The sequence below is a fragment of the Neolamprologus multifasciatus genome, chromosome 2 (genome assembly GCF_963576455.1).
Source record: "Neolamprologus multifasciatus chromosome 2, fNeoMul1.2, whole genome shotgun sequence".
NCBI lineage: Eukaryota > Metazoa > Chordata > Actinopteri > Cichliformes > Cichlidae > Neolamprologus > Neolamprologus multifasciatus.
This window is the reverse complement of record NC_140440.1, coordinates 29,058,134-29,083,432: the sequence shown is the minus strand read 5'-3', so window position 1 is coordinate 29,083,432 and position 25,299 is coordinate 29,058,134. Positions and strand designations below refer to the sequence as shown.

Genomic DNA, 25,299 nt, shown 5'->3' with positions numbered 1-25,299 from the left:
ATCCAGTTCTCTTCCATCCATACTAAGTTATTATACTGTGTTGTGTTGTTTGTGTTGCGTTGTGATGTGTCATATCGTGTCGTGTTGTGTTATATGTAGTGCCGACGTAGGACAGTTTTCCAATTTCATTGTACTACTGTACTATGTATGACTGTGCAATGACAATAAAGAGTTATCTTATCTTATCTCCAAATATCTGTTGGTGCTCCAGACATTTTCATTCCGGTAAGTTCTAAATATGTTCATATCACTCTTTATAGCCTATTAGTTTTATTTTCGATGCACTCTGAGGTCATAACAAATTAGAACAAACATCCTACTGAGTGATTTTGCAGAACTACCTTCTATTTATAGAGTTGCTAATTATTTGGCATTATTGCACGCAAACCAGCCAATAAAATGGATGAAACACATCGTGACTGGGTCCCAGCGCTACACAAGGGACCTGCTTCAAACATACCACCATGCCAATCACATTACTTCTTCCATGTGAGGGTGACGAGGTGACCCTTCTGGATAAGATGGTGAAGGTTTGCTGTGTTTGGTGAACAGTGTGGTAGTAAAACCAGGGAAAATGAAACTTGCTCCTGTTAAATATTCTTAAGTCTTGTGCTGTATAAATAGCGGTATTTTTTCAAAAGATACAGTAAATAAAGTAATGTTAGAAGTGGGTGATATCATGTAAACACTGTCATGATTTTGTGTAAACATTTTGTCATTTGTAAACTATAAATGTCATGGATTCTACATTGTAACTGATGTGATGTTCTATAAAGTGGTTTTAATTTAAAAAAAAAAAAAGAGGCAAAAATTTGTTTGTTTCTTTATTCAACTTTTGAACAGTGGTACTCAGTCAGTACATATTCAGTAAATGCAAATTATTTACATAGCAGTGCACTACAGGCCTAAATCTAGACCCCTAGATAAAACATTATGGGTCATCCCGCAACCCACAGCTTTACTGTGTTCCAGCAAAGTATCCAATAGCAGTGACAACTCCTCCACATTAGCAGGTGGAATTTTTCTTTTTTGAGGACGGCTCCTTTTACCATTCTTTTATGACTGGTCTGTGTTTCTGCTTCAGAATGAAGGTCAGACGTATCAGACGTCACAGTGTTCACGTAGATATCTCTGGAGACTGCGTTCTGCTTCATGAAATGTGTCTGGAAGTACAAACACAATGTATGGCCAGACAGAAATTAGGACACGAAAAACTTGTTATTGTTACATTTATACAACACCAATCCAGATGATACCCACCATGGCTTATGAGAAGCCGGACTGGGGCATAGGTGAGCCATGTTGCACCAGGATGAACTCTCCTCTTTACTGCGGCATTGATCCTGAATGTGTCTCGCGGAGGATATGGAGGCCATGACAATTTCTCCCCATTTATCCATGAACTAGGGACTATTTCTGTACCACCAGTGCTGAACTGCACAATGCACCTCTTTCATTTTTATCTTTTTTTTTAATTTGGAGTCTTTTTTTGCCCTGTCTAGGATAAACAGGAAACAGATAATTACAATATATTTCATAGTCACTACAAAACTTGATCTATTGACTGAACTAAATAATAAATAATAGCTTAAAATGTATATAGGCAACTCTGTTTTCCTCATCCACACGTAAATGCTAAAACTGAGTTTTCGAAAATATCCACCCTAGCAGGCGTCTTTAAAAATCTCTGTTTTCAGTTAACGAAAACGCAGTTTACGTTTGGACAAAAGGTGCAAACGCAAGGTAGGTGAGCGTGCAACGTAAAGTTTGAATTGAGTGCGAATTGAAGCGGGTGCGCTCCAATCATTAAAAGTAACACAGTCATTGAACACATTTATACAGTTACCTTTACATTTATCAATCATATATCACAGATTTACAATTGTTTGTAGTACTATGCTAAAAAGCAAGTACAGAGCGAAAGTCTGGGTCAAGCGCCGAGGCGACGGCAAGAACAAAGGAACCCTCGAAGCGTTAAAGCTAGCTTTGTAAGGGAATATAACGGAAAAGTATGAAACAAAAATGTTTTCTTTGTTGATAGACTTTGTTCGCAGTGCAATTTATTTGTTGCCGGATTGTAAGATGAAAGTAGACACAATTTTGGGCTCCCATTTTGTCCAAAACTGTACATTAACGAGTTTTTTTACTGTTATTCAAATGCAACAGTGGAAATAACGAATAGAAGAAAATTCATTCATTCTTACCTTATACTAATCGTGGTGCAGGCCAGTGCAGTGCATGAACTGATGCCTTCTCCGGTCAATTCTGCTGAGAGTAAATCTAATGTCCCGCTCTACTGTACAAGACAATGGTTACCTGGAGGGATGTACCACTGTGAGAAGGGTGCTGCGGAATAGTCCAAGTGATCGCTGCTTTAATTTCCCGGTCAACTATACATAAATTGCACGTCGACACGATTTTTTTTAGAGCTGATGAACTAGACCAAGGTCATTGATAACAAAAAAACAATAAATCTACTTTCTCCAGTACTTTATACCCGCTCAGTTGCAATGCAATTTAATGCTCAACTACAAATCGATGGCTTTTTGATGGTGACCGGCGCCGAATGATGGTCAATTATAAATAGACGTTTTCTCAACGTTGTTGTTGTGACCTGGTCGACTACAAATAGATCAAATATCAATGACAAAAAACCAACGGTAAATCAACATCATTTCAACGTCCCTATAGTAAGACCGTCGGTTTACCACAGTATTTCAATGTTGTTACAACAGTGGCATTTCAACCCTGACCATAACGACGGATCGGATGAAAAATCAACATCAATTCAATGTCATCTTGCTATCTGGGCAGATATGTAGACTAGTTTTTAAATCCAGTAGGACCAGAAGACCCCTGCCCTGCTGTAACACTCCTCAAACATCCATCCATCCATCTTCTTCCGCTTTATCCGGGGCCGGGTCGCAGGGGCAGCAGCCTAAGCAGAGAAGCCCAGACCTCCCTCTCCCCAGCCACCTCCTCTAGCTTATCCGGAGGAACACCAAGGCATTGCCAGGCCAGCCGAGAGATATAATCTCTCCAGCGTGTCCTGGGTTTGCCCTGGGGCCTCCTCCCGGTGGGGCATGCCCGGAACACCAACCCCAGGAGGCGCCCAGGAGGCATCCTTGTCAGATGCCCAAACCACCTCAGCTGGCTCCTTTCGATGTGGAGGAGCAGCGGCTCTACACTGAGCCCCTCCCGGATGGCTGAACTTCTCACCCTATCTCTAAGGGAGAAGCCAGCCACCCTTCGGAGGAAGCTCATTTCCGCCGCTTGTATCCGTGATCTCGTTCTTTCGGTCACTACCCACAGCTCGTGGCCATAGGTGAGGGTAGGGACGTAGATCGACCGGTATATTGAGAGCTTCGCTTTTACACTCAGCTCTCTCTTCACCACGACGGACAGGTGCAGCGTCCGCATCACTGCGGCCGCAGCACCAATCTGTCTGTCGATCTCCGGCTCCCTTCTCCCATCACTCGCGAACAAGACCCCGAGATACTTGAACTCCTCCACTTGGGGCAGGAACTCATCCCCGACCCGGAGTGGGCCCATCCCTGGAGCCAGGCCCGGGGAGGGTGCCCGAGGACGAGCGTCTGGTGGCCAGGTCTTAGTCCATGGGGCCCGGCCGGGCACAGCCCGAAAAGGGGACATGGGCCCATCCTCCCCCAGGCCCACCACCCGCAGGAGGCGCCGAAGAGGATGGGTGCATCGTGTGCCGGGCGGCAGCCAGGAGCGGAGGCCCTGGCGGACTGATCCCCGGCTACCAAGACTGGTACTCCTCAAACATTGTGACCAAAACCCAAGTCATTTGGACTAAAGCCAGTGCTAGACTGAGCTACTTCTCTGTTCAAAAGTCAAGTCACCAAAACTTAAAGTAGAACTTACTCAAGCTTGCACTGGCGACCCCATTACACCTTCTTCAGTAACCATATCATCATGCTTTGAAACACTAGACTGTTTCAACTAATAGTTTTGTTACACCAACTCAGCTGTTAAAGCAGTCAGTAAAGCATCCTTAAAAGCCTGTCTATAAAGATTAAAACGTACAACAATCTTCAACACTGATCTCTTTTACATTTATTCAAAATCGCCTCACTTAGATAATCCACAGACTCTGCTACTGTAGCCATCATTTCAACCTGAAAAAAAGCTACTAGCACTGACTTTGCTACTAGCTGTTTGCTACCACAGTACAAAACAGGACACACCACTCAATAATGGCAAGCTGAAACATCCCCCCACCCAGCTAACTGCCTCTCAACCCTAGTCTTCATCCCATGACATATACTTAAAACACAAAACCCACTTGCGTCATTTAAGTTCCAACTATGCTGTTGTTCACATAGACAGGAAAGTGAGGTCTTAACCTGATTAAGGTCTTAATCAGGCTCTGCACAAAATAACATAAAACAGCAAGCCAACTAGCCCACAAGTAGACCGAGTTGCTTATCCCTGCAGGGAAAGTTAATCTAGAGAAACTCCTCTACTATCGATACCATCCCAAAATAACCAGACAGCAAGTCAACCATGCAGTCCAACCAACAACTGCCTCACACAAGGGCATTCTACAGAACACGCCAAATTTACCATTACTCCACTAACAGACCCAGGCCAAATAGAAACACCTCCAAAAGCAACCACCAACAGGTGGTGATCTCCCTCCAAACCTGCCTGCAACTTTACCTTAGTAGTTGGTATTTGCACCCACTTTGTTATAAGGGACTCTAGCGTGCGACAAAAGAGAGATTCTATACAAGTAGGATATGCATTACCTATTTTATTTACAGGAGATGGAAACAAAAAGAGGAGTAAATTAGTGCTGCAATATATGCTTCGCTGGGTGACTATAGGAGCTGAAGTGCGTAAGTCAGAGAGCCTCCTTACCATGTGAGGACAGAGAAAGAAACAAGGTTGGCTCTTCATATACACTGAGTCACAAACAGCCCCTGATGACAGCCAGCTGGCAAGAATTCATATTTTCCACCCATGAGTCACATGACCCAACAAATTAGACTAAGGGTCATGTGCTGTAAATGGCACTTGCTGAGCACTGCTTACCTTTGAAAATAGTCTCTCATCTTCCTCTTCTGTACTCATTCTTTCTCCATCTCTCAGGCTTGCACATTGTTTGTTTGCTCACCCAAGGAAATACCTTTAGCTAGCTGACACACTTTATGTCAAACTACAAAGAAACGTTTGTGTGCATTTGATTTGGATTTGTTGAGCTACTTGGAAAGAATTTGAAATCACATTTGAAACCTCCTACTTTAAAAACAATTACTTTTTATGCTCATTGTCTTCTTTAGTGATGAAACATCATCACATGTGCACCTTGAACGCATCACAAGGATGAGAAGAAAATAGGCATGTTTTGAAAGTGAATAACAACCTGTGGGATGTCTTTATTTTCCTACTACTGAGCAAGTATCTGCATGCCATCATATATTAACTAAGAGTAATATTAACAAAGAGTTCACTGTACTCAAATGGCCTCCATAGTCATTAGATCAGTCCAATAGGGCAGCTTTGAGATTTGCATCATGCAGATTTTCCTCATGGAAAAAGGTCTGCAGTAACTGCGTGATGCTATCGTGTCAATATGGATCAAAATTTCCAGCACATTGTTGAATCTATAGAGCCATGACAAAGCCAAAACTACTAGCAAGGTATAACTAATAAAGTGACCAGCGTGTGTAGTGTCTAGTCTATGTCAACACTATGTTCAGAAAACAATATATACTGATCAGCCAATCAATCAGCCAAATCTTTATTTCGAACATGTAAGTAACAAGTGTTAATACATACAAAAACAAATAAACACAAAATAGCTGGAAGCCTTTCTACTCACAAGGAAAACCAAAAACCAAAAAGCTGACCATTTCCCGTTCAAAAAGGAGCAAGAGGAAGCAAATACTTCTTACTGATAAGATATAAAGAAATATTTGAAAAAACCAAACAAACAAACCATTTAGGAGCTCTAGCCCCCTCTTCTGGATTTTCTTTTTGACCCATCAATACAGTTTTTTTTCATGTGATTTCTTTCTATCACTTTTATTCTTATAAATAACAGTTTTTGATATACTGCAAATGTTAACTTAGCTGGCTACTCCAATGCACCCAATTTATCTATATGTTTAACAGCTGAGGAGCTGTGGTAAATATGCATGAACGCCTTGCTGTGAAACTCTGTCATGTTATTATGATGAACCGCTACCAGGAATTTAGATTTACTTGTGATTGTGTTTTGTAATGATGTCCTGATTTGCAACTTCAAATGATGTTACTTGAGAGTCACAAGGAGTGGTACAAATGATCTCACCTACATTATAACACAGACTATATAAAATGTATACTTCAGGTCCTGAGAAGTGAAGCAAATGCAGAAGTGCCTCAAACCCGCATTGTTTTCTAAGGTTACCGGCAGGTGACTCTTATGACTTAAGGTTAGGTGACGTGGTCTATAAACCTCTGTGAACACTTTTACAGAGGTATACGGTGACTTAAATGACCATAATTTGAAATGTAAAAATCAAAAACTTAAAAAAATGGGTGGCCTATAAAGGGACATGTGATAAGTATGTTAAAGTCACACTGCAAAAAACATTAATTTGGTAAATCCTGGTCCCCACTAGAGTCAAACAGGATGATATATTGACAAGCAGCCTATGAGTACCGGGTGATTTCTTGGTTAGTTCAATTCTTGCCACATTCAGTTTCATTAAGTTTCAAATTACCAAGTTGGTAAGGGCAAAAACGTTACACTTGAAGCTTCTCAACACAACGCCCCAATGGACAAAGCAAGAGTAACGCTACCTTTCATTTACAGTATGGATTATACACATTTGCTATCACTTGTGAAGTACCCAAAATCCCTTTATGTCCTCACTTTAGTAAAGAATACTATTTCATTTTCAAGGATCATTTCAGACATGGTTAATTTTCAATGTGTGGCATGAGTAAGCCTCTAAAATCACCATCATAACAAAAGTAAAACACATCACCCACAATAACAGTGATATGCTGATGATAGATCAGTTTTTGATGTGTCTGTAAGGTTTTGACAGCATCTTTGGTTGAGGCTGTCAAAACCTGACAGCCATAGCCTTATTGGTTGAGACGCAACCTGCCAATCTGCCTTTTATATTGTGAGCTCTACATTGGCTGTCCGAAAAGTAATACTCACATAGAGTATTTTGATTGGTCCTTTGTCTTGTGAAGATGTCCAGATGAAACTAATCCCTGAGTCATCCATATTTCCCCTAATAGGGACTATAACAGAAGAAAAGCTGTAAGGATAACATCAACCAGTTGAAAATGGTTTGAAGTTTTGAGTTTACAGGGTACTTTAAAAAAAAAAAAAGGGGGGGGGGGTTGATTGCTTTGGGAGTGTCATACTGGTGATGAAGTTCATAAAGACTGGAGGATGATTATTGGTTTATAAATGGATCATTTGGATATTAATTACTTCCCACTGGTTTCTGAAAAGTTACTATTTACTATTCTAAGAGTGTAGGTTATAATTAATGTCAAGAGGGCGATCGATAATATTAAAAAAGGTCTCATCAATTATGGATGCTTGTTGCCATTTGCTGTGTAAAGGATGCTGTCAGGAATGGAAAGCTAATGGTTACCAAGGCAACATAATCTGTGGGAGGTACAGGGTAAATACAGTTTATTTAAGGAGTGTTTTTTTCAGTCCACAACTGGAATATTAATTTTATATAAGATTCTTAAAACAAGCAATTCAGGACCCAGTTAACATCTGCGTCACTTCACATCTCTCGCTGAGGTAATAGTGCAGTTTCAGTTTAGAAAGTATATAGAGCTGCAGGAATGTTCCCGATTAAAGAGACAAAATCGCTGCGGTTGATGTACATGCAGTCTTTTATGTGTCTTTCAGCTAACACTGCAAACATTACAAAGTTTTTTAGTGACTGCCAAAGTCAGTATAATTTTTGCTTCATGCTGCTGGAATGTGATCATTAGCTCCTTTTCACTGTATTCACATGCATATTAAATTAACCATTAATGAGGTATGGAGAGCTAGCCAGGCAGGGCTTGATGACGTGGCCTCTGGGTTATTACAGAAATTTTTTAGTCTTTTCAGATCAATATTAATGAGCAGCAAAATTCATATAAAATAACAGAGTGTGGTTTGATGTCTCATGCAAGAAAAAACCCAGGAAGCTTTTAACACATCGTCCCTATGCAACATAAAATTGTTAAAGATTAGCATTAGTATTGTAGTGCTTGCCTAGCCATTCGGATTGTTATAGCATTTTCTCCACTTTTACCTTTCTGGTTGTAGATCGAGGAGGAGGGGGGGAGCTCAAATTATCTGTAATAGAACACAGATATTCTCTGAAGCATCATATTCTCTGATGCTTTGCCTTCTACAACATTTGATTTCACAAGCTCAAATGGTGATCCACAAAGGGAAAAGTCAGAGTATGTTATGTGCAAGATGGCTGAATAATGGTTTAAGTCATCAACGGTTCAACAGCTAGATGCTACTGTGAGAAAGCAGACAACCTGCATTTTTCAGATATGAAAACATGAAAAGATCTTTTAAAAAAAAGCCAAAAAAAATGTGCACATATAGGCCCGGTTGGACACTCAGACTCGACCTCTCGACTCTAACACTTCTGTAACTGTCATCATGTGTAACTGACGCTTTACTTTGAATAATGACGGCACGCCGAGTCTAAATGAGGAAAATAAGAGACATCGCATGCTGCAAAAGCCTGCGGGTGCTGTAGGACTCCACCTTGTTGTACTCACCCACTTCCTCTTAACCGCCTGAAGGCAGGAAGAGAGAAGAGACAGAAGGGGAAGAGAGGCAAAGGGGGATGGGCTTATTGCTTTCATTTAACGTTAACAAAATGCAGAAATGAGAAGTTAAGGTGGACGGACAAACTAGGAGATTTCTAAAGACAAAAGTATAAAGTAGGTAAAGGATTACACACAATCATGGCTCCTTGGATGAAAACCACAAGAGAGCGGTATGGTGTAGGTAAGTCAACATGTGCTTGTTTGTATGTATCTTTGTGTGAGTATGTGCAGGCACATCCAGTTTTTATAGTGCCTTTCTGTTATGGTATGATGCTAGCCTATACAGTGAATGAATAGAAATGAGAAAAATAGATTCCCATCACTTCCTGCTTGGCGGATGTAGGCAGGTGCCAAAGGCCTCAAAGAGCTTTAGGAGGTAGACATCAGCTTTAATCCCTCCAAAGAACTGAGATCCTGAAATCTTATTCATCATTTAACTTCAGTGCAACTACGCTAATTATAGTTTATTTGCACTGAAGTGGTTCTGCAGTGGTTTGTGAGGGATAAAATCATAAGCAAAAATGGAGAAATAAGCAGCTGCAAGTAGGCAATCTCTACAAATTGCATAGCATGCAGCACATAAATACGGAAGCTAAAAGATAAACAGTCCTTAAAAATTTTCATTTATGAAAGTGAAAGCCTGGTTTTGGCTAGGAGCAAATCCTAGATTGGGCAAGTGCAGTGTGCAGTTTATCTGTTATGTATGTGGGTTTAATATGGCGGAGCTAATCAGTGTGTGTTGCCATTAGATATGCAGTGCAGTCACACACTTGGAAAAGACACAGATTTCTGCCTCCTAATACAGACTTTATTAACTGAGGTTCACTGGTCTGTTGCAGCCACTGCATTGATTTATCATTTAACCTACTTGCAAAAAGATAGACCATGTAGGGTTCTTTCACCTGAGTAGTTCATCTACTTATAGCACGAGACTGATGCTGATGGTGGGTGTGGGTTAAAAAGTCATTTTAAAGCACTTTCTAATATACTTACTCAAAGAAAATATTGTTTATTGTATCTAGTATAAATATCTTCCTGGTCTGTGTAAGACTACAACACAGGAAGTGGGGGAAGAAGGAAGTCTCAAGTTTGAATACAGTAGAAAAGTCTGATGCAAAAAAAAATGTTGACAATTTAGTCTCACGAAGTGCGCACAAATAAGCTTCCTTTTCCTTTTCTATCAGTTTAAGTATCGGTCTAGAAATAGTCTGACTTTTTTTGCTTGTTTTTTTTGCACAGTCAGAATTTCATTAGCAGGCATTTTGTAGCAGCAGTTCTTCTTGAGGGCAAACCATCTTTAAGCTCAAATGGAGGAGAGCAAACCTCTGAACTGTTGCACAAAGAGGAATGATAGACTCTGTAGCTGTCGGTGCTCTGCACACTTTTCCTCTGCCGTGCAACTGGTCTTTGGCTGCAACCCATGTCGCTACTCACAACTGCTTTCACTGTTTCCTAAATCCGATCATTTTGACTGATACAGTCATTAAAGAAAAGACAGAAAGCAGAAAAAAAGAGCCTACTAACGTCTTTAAATTGCTCCAGATCTCCGGATTATCAACAGCCCAAAACCTAAAGAAATGCTGTTTACTATCGCATAAACCCAACCTGAGGCCCACTGAAGAAAGGCGTTGCTCCTTAACCTGTTCCGTTGCCTGCCTACTCGTGTGTGCCACCGTTTGCAGCTGGCCAGCATTTGGATACACCAACTTATTTGGACTACCTATGTATATTTACCTTAAGCTACTTACTACTTACTATTGTGTTTTACTGCTACTTGTTTTTTTTTTTACTGGTTAGCCTTTTTTTTTTTAAACCTTATAACGTGTGACGTCACGAATCAAGCTAGCTTACCGTGTGTACTAAAATCTTCCTAATCTTCTAACCGAGGCTTGCCATTGCATACCTAGCGTTTGTTTTCAAGTTTATTTTTCCATTGTAACAATAACCTTATTTATATATTCAATATATTTATGTATATATTTATTTTATTCACTTATTTTTTTCTTCTTTTTTAGTAAAGTGGAACTTTGTTGGCCAAAATGAGAAGCACCTTTCCCTGGAGGTGGGCGAAACTGTCCACATCCAAGAGGTTTGCGAAGGTAAAATGTTGTTAAATAAGTCGGTTATCCGGTTTGTCAGTGTGGTTCAGATACTTTATACAAAGATGTTTAAACCTTTGAAATTATTTGTTATTGAAAAACTGCATGTTAGTAAGCATATTTTGTTCGTGTTTTTGTAAATGTTACATTTTTGAGAGTTGGACGTTTATCTGTATCTCATGTTTTATGGAGTATAAACATGATAAATACATTTAAAATACAATTATATGTACGCTCAACTGATACTTTTTAGGTACACCTTTGTACTGGGTTTAAGCCCCGTTTAGCCTTCAGCATTGCCTTAATTCTTCCTGGCAGAAATGCAACAAGGTGCTGGAAACATTCGTCAGAAAGTTTAGTCCATGTTCACATGATAGCATAACACAGTTGGTGCAGAGTGAATCTTCTTGATGCAAATCTCAAAGGCTGGATGGAGATTTGGTGTCTATGGAATTAGCCAGATGATTTGGGCTTTGTCACACAGAAACAGCCATTAGAGGCCATCAGAAGATGGGTACACTCTGGCTATAAAAGGATGAGCATGGTCGGGAGCAATATTCAGATAAAAAATGCTAAACTGGTACTTAGGAGTCCAAACTGTGCCAACACGATACCGCCAACACCATTACACCACCACCTGTCTGAACTGTTTATACAAGGCCGGATGGTTCCATGCTTACATGTTGTTTACACCAAAGTCAGACCCTACTATTTGAATATTGCATCAGAAATCAAGACTAATCAGACTGGGCAATGTTTTTTCCAGTTTTCTACCATCCAATTTTGGCGTGCTCAACCACATTATTGCCTTAGTTCTTAGCTGGCAGACCAGCGAGCCTGGCTGTAACAACAGTGCCTCATTCAGAGTCCCTTCAGTCGCCTTTCCTCCCCCAGTCTGAAACTCTGTTTGAACTTCTTAAGGTTGTCTTGAACATGTAAAGGCATTGAGTTGCTGATATGTGATTGGCTGATTAAATATTTGCGGTAACAAGCAATTGTACTGGTGTACTTAACAAAGTGACCAGTGAGTATAACTATTACATTGCTGTAACTTCCAGAATCCGAGTACTCTATTAATCCTTAGGGAAATTATGTGGTTACAGTTCATCCAAGACAATAACAGTAACAGACTAAATTAAGAACTAAATTAAATAATACAATATATCACAAATTTGACAAAATATAAGAAATAGCTCCAATATGTACAAATAGCTCAATTATAAATATCCAGAATATTGCAGAGGTGAAATATATAAATATATATATATATATATATATATATATTTTACTCTAAACTGCAAAACTTGTTATTTGTTATTTTCACTGTAGAGCATGTACAAAACGGTGTAATTATTGCACTGTGTACTGTGCATTAGATGGAGGACTTGTACAGGGAGATGGCCACGGGTAGGAATGATTTCCTGTGTCGTTCCGTGGTGCATGTGGGAAATCTCAGTCTCTCACAGAACATCCTCTTGTGACTGGCCAGCACGTCATGGAGTGGGTCCTCTCTGATACTATTTTACGGGAGTCCAGCTCCATCTCCACAAAATTATGGAGCTGGACTCCCTTAAGGTGGTGATGTTGTTCCAATTAGAGAGTCTACGCTATCCTGATTTCCTGTCTTGATAGTAAGATGCCACTTTGTCTTTCAGGTTGGTACAGAGGCTTCTTGTCTAGGAACAAAGCGCAACAGGTAAGAGCCTACACAAGCATAATATCAGTGAAAATTTACATTAACAGAAAACTTTAAAGCACATTTAAGCGGTCAGCCAGATTTATTCATGTGAGAGTTTTACTTTTCTTATTCTTTCTTGTGGAAAAGAATATTCCAAGCTATCACCACTTATCGTTTCCTCATTCATCTCCTCTACATGTATTCCAGGGAATGTTTCCAGTCAGTTTTGTTCAAGTTAAGGAAGTCATAATTGAAAAACGAGGGTATGTAAAAAAAATAATAATAACAGTACCAAAAATAAGGCATCTTTAACTGTCTGTAAAAGTTTTTTTTTTAATTTGTTCTGTTTTCCATTACTTGTGCTATGACAGAGATGAGGAAGTGGTGTTGTCTGCAGAGATGCCCTTGGTGAAGGAGGTGACCACTACGTTGAGGGAGTGGGGAAGCATATGGAAGCAGCTATTTGTGGTATGAATTAAACAGTGAGCCACTTTTTGTATTCGTGTGTGTGTGTGTGTGTGTGTGTGTGTGTGTTTGTGCGCCTGAATCTAACATCATTTATTTACCTCTCCAGGCCAATAAAGAGGCACGTGTCAAACAGGTCCAGAGGCTGATGTGGGAACTGATGGAGTGGCGTTCTCAGCTCCTGTCTGGCACCCTGCCTAGTGATGAATTCAAGGAGCTAAAGCAGAAAGTTACTTCCAAGATTGACTATGGCAACAAGTATGCCTGCATTAATATTTAAACATGTTTATACTTTCTCATTGTTTAAAGCTTAATCAACCAACCAGATTTTTGTCAGACTGACTGTATAATTCATGTTAGTTTGATCTCCTTTGAACATCTTTCTGTTCTTTTCCTGATAACTTTGTCTTACGATCACTATTCCTTTGCCTCCCAGTCCATACCCCTTGCTGTGTTCCTGTGTTGCTCTTCCCTCATCCTTGTTCCCCTTGTATCAATCTTCCCTCTATTACTCTCCACACCAGGATCCTTGAATTGGACCAGGTTGTTCGAGATGACGACGGGAACATCTTGGACCCGGAGCGAGCCAATGTCATCAGTCTATTTCGGGCCCATGAGGAGGCCACAGCCAAGATCAATGAACGCATCAAAGAGGAGCAGGTATATAACAAACTGTAGGAAGGAGAGGGCCATATAGAAAATGTTTTCCAAGGGTGAATGTGATGTCACAGTCACAACAGTGTTGTTTTTTTTAGCTTGGAAGCAACAACCAGGGAGTTTTTATTCTGGAGTAACTTCTACCCCATTATTGGGGTAATACAAGTACACGTAAAAGTTACCCTGAACTAAACACGAGTAGAAAAACAACTTTATTACTTAAAAATAATAATAAATTAGTAAAATAAAACTTAACCCTTATGAAAAAGTCCTTAAAGAATACATTTTACTTCCCAGTCATGTGTGCTAGCTTGGACTAATTAAGAATTCACTTCCTTACAAATTGGCTTAACTTCACTTCAACTCCATCCAGCCAATTTTTCATTTCAGCCTTGACTCAGTTCATTGACAGAATGGATTTCTGATGATTTTCTTACTCAGTGATTTCCATTTCCCGCACAAACCCACAATCTGCAGCTGGTGCATTTTAAAATAAGTAACCACTAATTATAAAACATTAGAACAGCCAAACACATTTATCAGACCCTTGCCAAAATGAACACTTTTGATTGGAATTTTATTCTGTTAAATCATCATCAGTAGTTATTTCCTAAAATTAATTTCCTCTCACGCAGTCCAACATCCAGACAGACCACAGCGGGATCTCAGCACGGATCCAGTCCTCCCCCACCCACAGCCTCTACGTCTTTGTGAGGAACTTTGTCTGTCGCATTGGAGAGGACTCAGAGCTCTTCATGTCCCTCTATGATCCCAATAAGCAAACCATCATCAGGTGTCACTTCTCTTTCCTTACCCTATTCGCTAAAGGTGTTTCAGACATCTGTTCCTGTCAGGTGGATTAGATGCTCAGGAAGTTTTGGCTTCACATTGTGAAGTAAAGTTATTGGGGGTCTTATATATTTTTCAGTGTCACTGAAAGGAAGTGACTTTTTATTTTGTGTTAAATCACAAACATACAGACTGAAAGATAAGGTGATTTTTTTTTCTTATGTAATTGATTCTTCTTTGGAAATTAACATCATAGTTCCAGCTAAAAAATTACATCCCTTGTTTGTTTAGATGTCGTTGTTGTTGTTGTTGTTGTTGTTGTTGTCTTTTAACCTTACCTCAATTGCTCTGCTGTATAAAACATATATGCAAAACCTTTTTTCTATTTCTTCTTGTGTCTGTATACCTCTCCATTGTTTCTCTTCTATTGCTAAGCCCTGTTAAATGTGAACAACAGCATGCCAAAAATAAATATACAGAAAGTACAAATTATAGGGCCGCACATACTGAGTGGCAGCACTGTGTGGTGCCTGACAGTGCTGACGTTAAGCCCTGTCACTCACTGTCATACTGGCTATATCTATGTCTCAGCCACAGAAGCTGAAAGTATTAAGATAGACCCAAGTCTGTCATCTTACTCTTATAACATATATATACATATATATATCCACAGCTACTCTTTTGTATTTTCTTGCATTGGCTGTGATCTCTGATTCACTTCTGTCTCATCTGTGCTTATGTGCTTAAATAATTTACTATTTTCTTTGATAACCATTTTTTTTTCGTGGAGGTATGTTTAGCCACATCTCCCTGAAAAAAGTGAAGAACAGTAGGGTTCAATATTTTAGAAAGATATGAGGTTTTTCTAATTTTTTTTTTAACATTACTGCACCCACAGGTTTTCTTGGGGTCCGCTTTTCTATTCTCCTACCTTAAAGTGTCTCTTACATGTTTATGTAGCTACACAGGGTAGATTTAGTAGTTACAGCTGTTTGCAAGGGGATCAAAGATTTGAGCTTAAGTTTCACTGAAACTGTTTTCATTGTGAATCATGTGCATCCGTCAGGCTGCAGTGCACAGTTTCATTATGAATGATGAGATAATCTTTATGTGGTTGCTTGCTTGCTAAAATGTAAAATTAATTTAAAAATGTTTATTTATTTGTGTATTTATTTGTAACTCTTTACCCTTCTTTGTACAGTGAGAACTACTTAGTACGCTGGGGCAGCAAAGGTTTTCCTAAAGAGATTGACATGCTCAACAACCTGAAGGTTGTCTTTACAGTAAGTGACCACACGAGGGCAATGTCACACTGTTCTTAACTGTGGAGCGATGAAATAGGTGACCTATTTCTTTTCAGAAGATTACATAGCATTTTTTTTTTGTTTGTTTCTTTATTCCTGATTCTGAATTTATTTCATACACAATTGTTTTTGTCTTTGTTCAACAGGACTTGGGAAACAAAGACCTGAGCAGAGAGAAGATTTATTTGATCTGTCAGATTGTAAGAGTAGGCAGGATGGACCTGAAAGAAGCAAACAACAAGAAGTTTACTCAGGGCCTGAGGAGGCCTTTTGGGGTTGCAGGTAAGTCATGAAGAGACAATGCAGAGGTGTTTTTTTTCCAACGTGCTACTAAATTTCTAGCCCTCGTGATCAAGGAGTGGAAAAAGTACATTGGCAATCTTCATTGTCAGTGTTTGCTAGTTCAGCGATAAGCAATGTTTATTTTACAGTTTTGTTACATATACGTGACTTCAAATTATGACACACATTTGCACTAATGAACAGATATATTGAACACTAATCATCGGATATAGTGAACAGGAAACACACTATTGCATAATTTGAAGGCAGTGAAGAAGACTGCAAATCTGTGAATTTAAAAAGTGCAGGGTTAAAACCCTTTTTTTAAAGTAGCTTTGTAAATGCTTTGTGAGCATACTGGTGCCCTCGAGGTAACAGAGCGTGTCTTTTTGATTAATGTTGAGGGTCAACAGAAGCTTTCATCCGATTCACAGGAGAAAAGGCTAACCCATCTCATTTCAGTACCAAATTCCACCAGTTTTACCATCAATAATGACTTTTGTTAGGTGCTTCAATCATCTAAAGCAGATGTCCCCAACCTTTTTTGCGCCACGGACCGGTTTATGCCCGACAATATTTTCACGGACTGGCCTTGAAGGTGTCGCGGATAAATACAACAAAATAAAACTAGTACCGGTACCGAAAAAAAGAAGATTTATTCATAACACGCGTGAAAAGACCCAGGAAAACCGAGTTAACGATAAAAACAATAACAAAATAACGCTGAAAACCAATAAAAACCCTGAAAACCATACATTTCAGACCTGAGCTCAACTCTCGCGGCCCGGTACCAAACGACTCACGGACCGGTACCGGTCTGAGGCCCGGGGGTTGGGGACCGCTGCTCTAAAGGTCAACATTGTTTTGCTTTACCGCTCAGCTTCTGCTTGTGCTGTTGCAGGTATTATTGAACATATTTACACCTGGGAGCTATCCTTTGTACAAAGCTAAAATGTTGATGGTGACTGTAAAGCCCTTTTTTTTTTTTTTACACTTTTGGCTTCTTGGAATCTCACTTCTTATATCCTCATGTAACTTCACAACGAGCAATGAGGAGGCCAGTCTTTCTAATGTGGTGTTTTGCTAATGTGAAACCTCAGTACGGATTACAACCTAGTACTTGTTTGATTCTGTGATCACAGACACATTTGTTTTCTCTTCTTGGCAGTGATGGACATCAGTGATATCATCAAAGGGAAGATTGAATGCGATGAAGAGAAGCAGTATTTCATCCCCTTTTTCCCGTATGTCCTGTTTCTTGTTTCTTTTTTTTTCCCACTCCACCTCTCTCTGACCTTTTCTTAGCAATTAAAAACCTGAAAATCTATTACCTATAAAATTAAGAAAACAGTACTGTAATTTTCTGCATATGAATGTTTTCTTTGTGTTTGTATGTTTGACTCCAGGGTAGTTGCAGAAAATGACTTTCTCCACACCTTACTGAACAAAGTGACAACATCACGAGGAGACAGTGGTGGCCAAGGTACAGTTTTGCAATCCCAGGCTTTGTTCTTTGTTCCTAGTTATGTGGCAGCTCTTGCAAAAGTCCTGCACGCACTGAAGGTTCCCACTGGACTGTATATGCTCCAGTCATTTGTGGTTAGATAAAATGGCAGTTCTTCATTGCATCCTCGCCTCTTTTCTCTGCACTAGGGTGGAGAATGAAGGACATTATCCTGATGTATGGCACCCACCCTTGAGCTGGTGTTTTCATATTACTTAACCTCCATTTCTCCCTGACCAGACTCCAGTCTTGCTGCTCACTACCTCATGTTTATGGCTGACTTTGACAACCCCTATGGGTGACACTGTCTTGTTCCACATAGAGTAACCCCGCATATCCGACTGCACTATCATATCGCTCAGCTTTTATCCTCCTCTCGCTCCTGAAGGCCCTGGGCATAACCTGGAAAATGAAAGAAGCACTTGAACAAGCAGATATGGAAGGAACACTTGAGGCCACCAGATGCCTGCTCTTAACATTACTCACCCCTAATCTCTCCTTCCTCTCACTTTTAGCTGCTTTTGCTACTGTCCAGGCACACACACACACACAAAACACATTGAGTGTTTTCCCTGTAGGTCTGTGGTTAGCCTTGAAAATGTAGGTTTGTAACACAGTCTAGTCTAACCACCTATGTATTTCCCTAAAATAGCTCACCTCTTTTTTTCCCTTTTGATTCCCAATTCCTTTTCTTTGCTTTTTCACCTAATTTCTCTGAAACCCTCTGAGAGAAGTAAATTCTGTCGATAATAATAATACCTCCATCTTTTCTTTTCCTCCTTTGCTCCCATTTCCTAAATGGGACACAGCAATTTTCCAGCATTTATTGCAGTCTTGTCTACAATGCCAGCACATCCTCAGTTCATTTTAATATTATGTTTCCCATAAATAAACAGTAACCTTTTACATAAAATAAAGCATCCATTAAGTTCAGCCCTCAGGCCTCATGTTTCAGGGTTTCTGTTGGTCCTGAAAACATCTTAAAGTTTTTTTTAAATTCAGTTTTAATACTACAGGTCCTTGAAGTTATTTTCATTTATTTGGCTTCCATTTGAATTTACATTCCCACAGAGAAATAAATGAACACTCGTTTTGCCATCCCTCGTTTAAAGAAGACTTGAGTGGTGCCTGTATTTACATGTAAACACTCTTAAATTTGCTAAGGTTTGGTCTTGCAAAGTTCTTTAAAATATTCAGTTTATGCTCGTGCCCATTAAAATACACTGTTTTTACACAGGTTGTTTTATATGATAGAGGGTCCTGCAGGTCAAATCTTATCTGTGCATCTTTCTCTTTCTGGTCTGTTGCATTTTACAGAAACGCATGCATGCTTGAAGAATAAGCATAAAAAGTTTTATGATACCATAAACTGACTGGTATATAGTGCGTACCCTTACTCTAACTGTGTGCTCAAACCACTTTTTGCTACAGTGCTCATTCACATACATTCATAGAACTTTTTACCTATACCACTTTCACACTCTGATGCATCAGAGGCAACTCTGGGTTCAGTGTCTTGATCAAACATACTTCAGCATGCAGACTGGAGAAGCTGGCGAATCCACTGATCTTCTAGCCACAGCTGCCACAAAGCTGGGCTTGGAGCTGGGTTTGGGTTTGAGCCTGGGCCCGGTCTTGCAGTAGAGAATGGAGCCAGCGAAAGAAGTGAGGCAACTGAGGACGGAGCTGGTCACCTGAGACCTGCTCAGATTTACCGGCGTTAAGATTTCCAAAGCCAGAATAGGAAGATTTCATATGTGCTTCAGGGTTCCCAACAAAGCATACCCATGGCAGCTCTACACAAAATATAAATCTCATGGCTTTAACTAGAAATGTGACCAGATATAAGCTTGAAAAGCCTCTTCCTAGCTTCTTTTAACCAACACAGCCACAACTCTGCATCACGCTTTATGTGGTGCCCTATGAATAATATGTATAAGGAAAAAACGTATATAAAGTCAGTATCGCATCTTTTTTTTTTTTCCTTTCAGTAGTACATTCTCTTCCTCCATCTCTAATACACAGTCTTCTTCATTCTCTTATCCATAGGGCTGTGGGTCACCATGAAGGCTCTGGTGGGGGACATTGTGCAGATTCGGAAGGAATACCCTCACCTTGTGGACCGCAGCACCGTGGTAGCCCGGAAGCTTGGCTTCCCAGAGATCATTATGCCTGGAGATGTTCGCAATGACATCTACCTCACCTTACAGGGCGGAGACTTCGACAAGTACAACAAGACAACCCAGAAAAACGTGGAGGTCATCATGTGGGTCTGTGATGAGGAGGGCAAAGTCATACAGGTGAGGAAATGTGAAATAACAGGGACAGAGCATATCAATGGATTCAAAGAGGAGAGGGATTTCTATGAACTGTGATTGGTTTGTGTGTGTCTAGGGTATAGATAAAGTGTGCGGGTGCAAAAGTATATGTTGTGTATTAAGTGATTGAGGTGGTGTAGGTCATTGAGCAAGCACAGCACTGATGAAACACTTACTCACCCTCTCATAGTCAGGGCAAATGGATACGGATTTATCCCAGAAGGCAAATCCATCTTAGGCATACATGGATGCACACACAAACATAAATTCTTCACAGTCACTGTGAGGCGTATTTTTCTTTACCTCTCTTTTTCCTAGAACTCCATCTGTCTGGGAGCAGGGGATAAGGCAGTCAGTGAGTACAGATCTGTCATCTACTACCAAGTCAAACAGCCCCGCTGGATGGAGACGTTTAAGGTGTGTGTGTGTGTGTTTTATTTCCTTATCTACTAGTCTCTTCGTTCCGTTGTCTTGATATAATGCATTTGCATTCGTGATTTCTAATGTTCAAGGCAAGAAATCACATGATACTGTCAGTATGTCTTTGGGATATCAGTTTTATTATATTCTACAATAATGTGAGATATCCTCCAGGTGGCAGTCCCCCTGGAAGAAATGCACAGAATTCATTTACGCTTTATGTTCAGACATCGCTCTTCCCAGGAGTGTAAGTATCACCCTCTGTCTCTCTCTACTTGTCTGCATTCTTCATTAGATCATCACTCTTAACTCCTCCTCTCTGATCCCCTGAGTATAATGTGACACTGAAAGGACAGAATGAGTCTAACCTATTTGGAAAATGAGCCAAGGCATCATTACACATACTTGATTAAACAAATGAGCACTTTTTCTTTCTTCTGCGTGTGCATTTGTGTGGCGTGTGAACTCCTTCCGCCCCTTCTCTATTTCCCTGATGTGTTTTTCCCCTGGCCATTTCTAGTTTTGTTTACTTATCGTTCTCCTTCATTTGCAGCCAAGGATAAGAGTGAGAAGAACTTCGCTATGGCTTTTGTGCGTCTAATGAAGGATGATGGGACTGTTCTGCAGGATGGACTGCATGAACTTGTGGTCTTCAAGGTCAGAACCAGCGGCAGAACTTTTGGATAAAGAAAGACGAACTAATGAATGGACTCAGTATCCTCTCAAAAGGAAATACCATCATCCTCGTTTTCCAGTTTAGAGAATAGCGCATATAGACCTACGAACACATAATAACAAACAAAGAATGATCCTTTCATGATTAATTTATGTTTACAATATGAAGGTCGAACGAAAGTGGTGAAAATGTGCACAGCTACTTGTCGAAAATACTGTATGGTAGATAATCTACAAATAAGTTTGAAAGATGATTGCACCGGGGAAACGTCTAACAATGTATGTTTAAATGCAACAATCATCAAAACTGACCTAAACATGTAGCGAGTATAGATAAGAGGTTATGGCCACCCAGACAGGTTGAGTGAAGCCAAATAGATTTCCTGCCAAATGAGCCCAAGCTAAGATTGAATCCCCATATTGATTAAATGCCAAACCCAATGAAGATTAATTACTCGTGATTCACTCAAAGGCCAAATGGATGGTCCCTCTGTGCCCTCTTTCTCGATTATCTCTCGTTATCCCTGCATTCCTCTCGATCTCTGCGCCGCTCATGGCTTCACTCTCTTACTTTCCAATTTTTCCAGCCACTCACTCATTATTTACTGATGTGGCATTAATGAGGACAGAGTTGAGGGTGCTGAGTTGAAAATATGACATTCACTGATGCCCTCACCTCTGCCGTACCAGAGCTGTCCCACTGCTACCACTACCCACTACCTGCCACCCTGAAGCAATCGACCTAGAAGAACCGTTGATATTGATGTGACAAATTAACGGTGTTCTGTTTTTGTCAAAGCTTCTATCTTTCTAACTTGTCTGACACAGCTGTATCCAAAACTATGAGTTCACAAAAATTAAGGCAGAAGTAAATAAGGCTTAGGCATAACATAGGATTACTCTTTACAAATCTTACAAATGTATCAAATCAATCAGTTTTTCATTTACATCACGACGTCTTGTAAGCTGAGACAATTTCTATACATCTATGCCATCTTTAACAATTTTGTCGCACTAATGGTATCCACAGCATTTTGTTAAAAATGACTTTGTGCTTTTAGGGTGACAGCAAGCGCATGGAAGACGTGAACTCCTACTTGTCTTTGCCCTCAACCCGCAACCATCACAGTGACCCCCACAAGATGTCCACACTGAGCCGCAGCTCAAGCAGCGTGTCTGGGGGAGGAGGAGGCCTGTCTGTGAGCTCTAGAGACAGCTTCACCATCTCCACCCTGGTCTGCTCCACTAAACTCACCCAAAACGGTACGTGCAAGCCTGATATTGTGGCGACGTTAGCACGCTAGAGGCTTGGCAGGGCAAACGATTTTTACACAGAAACAGTCATGAAAACACAATAGATGACAAAAGGTCAAAAGCAGACCTTTATGTGGAGGAGGGTGCTTGAAATCAAGCCTGACACATCCCCCGAAAAAACCCCCATTAATTAACAACTTCTTTCAACAGACTAATAAGGCCAGGCAAAGACAATGAATCATCGGTTGGCTGTGAAATTAGTAGAGGACAAATCCACTCCTTACAAGTCTGTAAGAAATACTGGTCGGATGTGGCCTCATGTATTGAGCTGGATTCAAATGTTTCCCTAGAAAACAACAAACTTGTGGTGAAATGCAATCAACATTTTACTAACGTGCTAAGACTGTGTTATTTTTAGGTTTAGGGTTAAAAGTTGAGGTGAGGTCAAATTAGAGGAAAGACAACCTCTAACCAATTAATGGTGAGTCAACAGAATCTTAATTAGACTATATGTTTTGTGGTCATGGAATAATAAGCAAGGGATGGAGGGCAGGCTGTGTATATACATGGATTTTATTTGCAGGGAATGTCATCATTTTGTCCTACACACTCAGGCAGCACCACAGGCCAGACACACACACACACACACACACGCAGTGAAATGCACATCTACATCTAATGCAAAAAGCACGTACACCCCAGACAGTAAGGTGCATCAGAGACAGGTGGAGTTCAACAGCTGTTACTGAGGAAGCCAGTCCATCACTATAATGAACATTATCCTGCTGTATTAATCACCTGTACCACGTGCACACAGACACACACATGCACACACTTACACACACAAAGGCTTTTAAGCTTGCATGCACACAATGTTGTTCAGGGCCACCCACCAGATGTGCGGCTTGGCCCGGTGAGTCAGAAATTACCGGACAGGGAAAGCAGTGAGCCTTACGTGGGCAGCACTACAGAGACATGGAAATCTGCCCCATGTCAAACTGAAGCAGAATTAATGACACAGACTGTGGATTTGAAAGTCCCAGAGGGGTGGACACTGTCCATATAACAATCATTACTTGACAAATCTCCACTTTATTGGCAGATGGAGATGAACTTGAGACTCTAGAATTAAACGTATATTGCCCAGGAAGCATAAACTTTATATTTATTATTGTATATTTAAAACCCGGTTGATTACATTTACGGTGGTTTAAAACAGGGAAAACAGCAAATTGCAGAACTTCAATGCTGTCAGTTAATTAGTGTAACTAATTAAATCATTTATTGTTTCAACTCTAATTTTAATGCAGCGCAGAAAAAGTCAGCTTACTATATTTCACATGAAATTAGAACTGAATTCTGCGCAATACCAAGGAGAATCTCTCTCTTTTTTAATTATGCTGTTCATTGAGATGGCATTTACATTATAGTTGAGTAACCTCAACTTCCACCTGAACATCAAAAATCCTTTGTTTTCTCGTCTCTGTAGTGGGGCTTTTGGGTCTGCTCAAGTGGAGGACTCGACCTGAGCTCCTCAAAGAAAACTTGGAGAAGCTAAAAATCATTGATGGAGAGGAGGTGGTCAAGGTCAGTGGTGTGAATACAAGTGTGCCATTTAATAAGTGTGTAGACTAGCGTGTGTGTACTTTGACTGCTTCTCTCTCTTTTTTCCTGTACATGTGTATGTAGTTTCTGCAGGACACTCTGGATGCCTTGTTCAACATTATGATGGAACACTCTCAGACTGATGACTATGACATTCTTGTGTTTGATGCCTTGGTGAGTGTGTGGTTTTTGTGAGTCTGACTTTGCATGCTTGCGTTGTCAACACATGTAGCAGATATCTTGACAGGCTATCTCTGCATTCAACGGGTCTTGACATCTTTGTATCTACCCGTCCATCTTTTCCCAAATAAACACGACTGTCAGATGATCATACAAAAATTCTCATCTGCCTTTTAAATGTTTTACTGCTTTGTAAGCGTTTAACAAACTCTCATAGTCTCTCTTCTCTTACTATGTCTGGCAGATACACATCATCGGGCTCATCGCTGACAGAAAATTCCAGCACTTCAACACAGTGCTGGAGGCCTATATCAAGCAACATTTCAGTGCTACGCTGGCTTACAAGTAGGTTATTTCCATTATCTTTCCATTATTTCCTCTTACTGTCATGTCACTCCAGAAAGAGTAAGATACACCTTTTAACAGCACATCCCATTTACTGGAGCAGCAAAGGAAGTTGCTGAATGATTCTGTGAATTGATTCTAAACCGCATGGTGCAGTGATTAATAACTTCACTCTTGGTTAGTCAGATCCCTGGTCTCAACAGCACACAGTGACACATGACAACAAGAGCTCAGTAAATAGAGACAGGCTTCTCCAGGAAATGTGAGCTTTTGTCTGAACGGTGCTGAGTGACAGGATGCAGCCAGAGGCCGATGGTGTGGGTTTTTGTTTACTTGTATAATGACAATAGAAATAAATGTGGTGATGAAAACCCCTTATGTAATCACATTAATCTGAGATAAATGAGTTTATATTTCACATAATCACTGTAAAATGTCACGCATTTAAGAATAAAATAGGAAATGCCACTCTTATTGAAAAGATGCTGTAAATGAGGCAGCGACACGTAGGACTGATGAGAATATCACATTGCAGCATGTCCCACATGGCCGGCAAAATATCACGTTATAATGAAGTGGTCTTTTACATGGTGTATTCATTGAGTTTATTTTGCAGTACACAAACACAAAAACTGTACACTCATAATAGATGAAAATAGACTAATTATCAGCATTTCCACTTCAGACAAAGAAAACGTCCTTAGTGTTTCTGGGCAGAGGCCCTGGAGATCCCTCTGATCGTCCAATCCCTGCTTGACAAATCTGGCTATAGGGTCATGGAACATCACCTGTATGGAGGGGAAGGAGCCCATATTAGTCTGTGAGGTTGAGAAACAGGGTCCCCTAGCTGAGGCTCTGAAATCAGTTTCCCCTTGATAAGGGATGGAAGGCT

General features: G+C 40.3%; 1 protein-coding gene across 2 annotated transcripts in view; it reads left to right on the top strand.

The window, feature by feature from the left end:
• Positions 1 to 8,822: 8,822 nt before the first annotated feature.
• The window catches only part of dock2 (dedicator of cytokinesis 2), a 92,770-nt gene continuing 76,293 nt past the window's right edge, over positions 8,823 to 25,299 (top strand). The window contains exons 1-20 of one of the 2 annotated variants that reach the window (XM_085176050.1): positions 8,823 to 9,013; positions 10,848 to 10,931; positions 12,587 to 12,627; positions 12,817 to 12,872; positions 12,981 to 13,077; positions 13,184 to 13,332; positions 13,599 to 13,734; positions 14,367 to 14,524; positions 15,722 to 15,803; positions 15,971 to 16,106; positions 17,275 to 17,350; positions 17,513 to 17,589; positions 19,660 to 19,910; positions 20,247 to 20,345; positions 20,523 to 20,595; positions 20,902 to 21,005; positions 22,085 to 22,286; positions 23,767 to 23,864; positions 23,967 to 24,056; positions 24,307 to 24,407. In XM_085176050.1, coding sequence (XP_085032176.1) covers positions 8,971 to 9,013; positions 10,848 to 10,931; positions 12,587 to 12,627; positions 12,817 to 12,872; positions 12,981 to 13,077; positions 13,184 to 13,332; positions 13,599 to 13,734; positions 14,367 to 14,524; positions 15,722 to 15,803; positions 15,971 to 16,106; positions 17,275 to 17,350; positions 17,513 to 17,589; positions 19,660 to 19,910; positions 20,247 to 20,345; positions 20,523 to 20,595; positions 20,902 to 21,005; positions 22,085 to 22,286; positions 23,767 to 23,864; positions 23,967 to 24,056; positions 24,307 to 24,407 — 2,153 coding nt within the window. In that variant the 5' untranslated portion in view covers positions 8,823 to 8,970. Of the gene's footprint in view, positions 9,014 to 9,039; positions 10,557 to 10,847; positions 10,932 to 12,586; positions 12,628 to 12,816; positions 12,873 to 12,980; positions 13,078 to 13,183; positions 13,333 to 13,598; positions 13,735 to 14,366; positions 14,525 to 15,721; positions 15,804 to 15,970; positions 16,107 to 17,274; positions 17,351 to 17,512; positions 17,590 to 19,659; positions 19,911 to 20,246; positions 20,346 to 20,522; positions 20,596 to 20,901; positions 21,006 to 22,084; positions 22,287 to 23,766; positions 23,865 to 23,966; positions 24,057 to 24,306; positions 24,408 to 25,299 lie in introns of those variants that run through there. The other variant, XM_085176060.1, reaches the window with a different exon arrangement.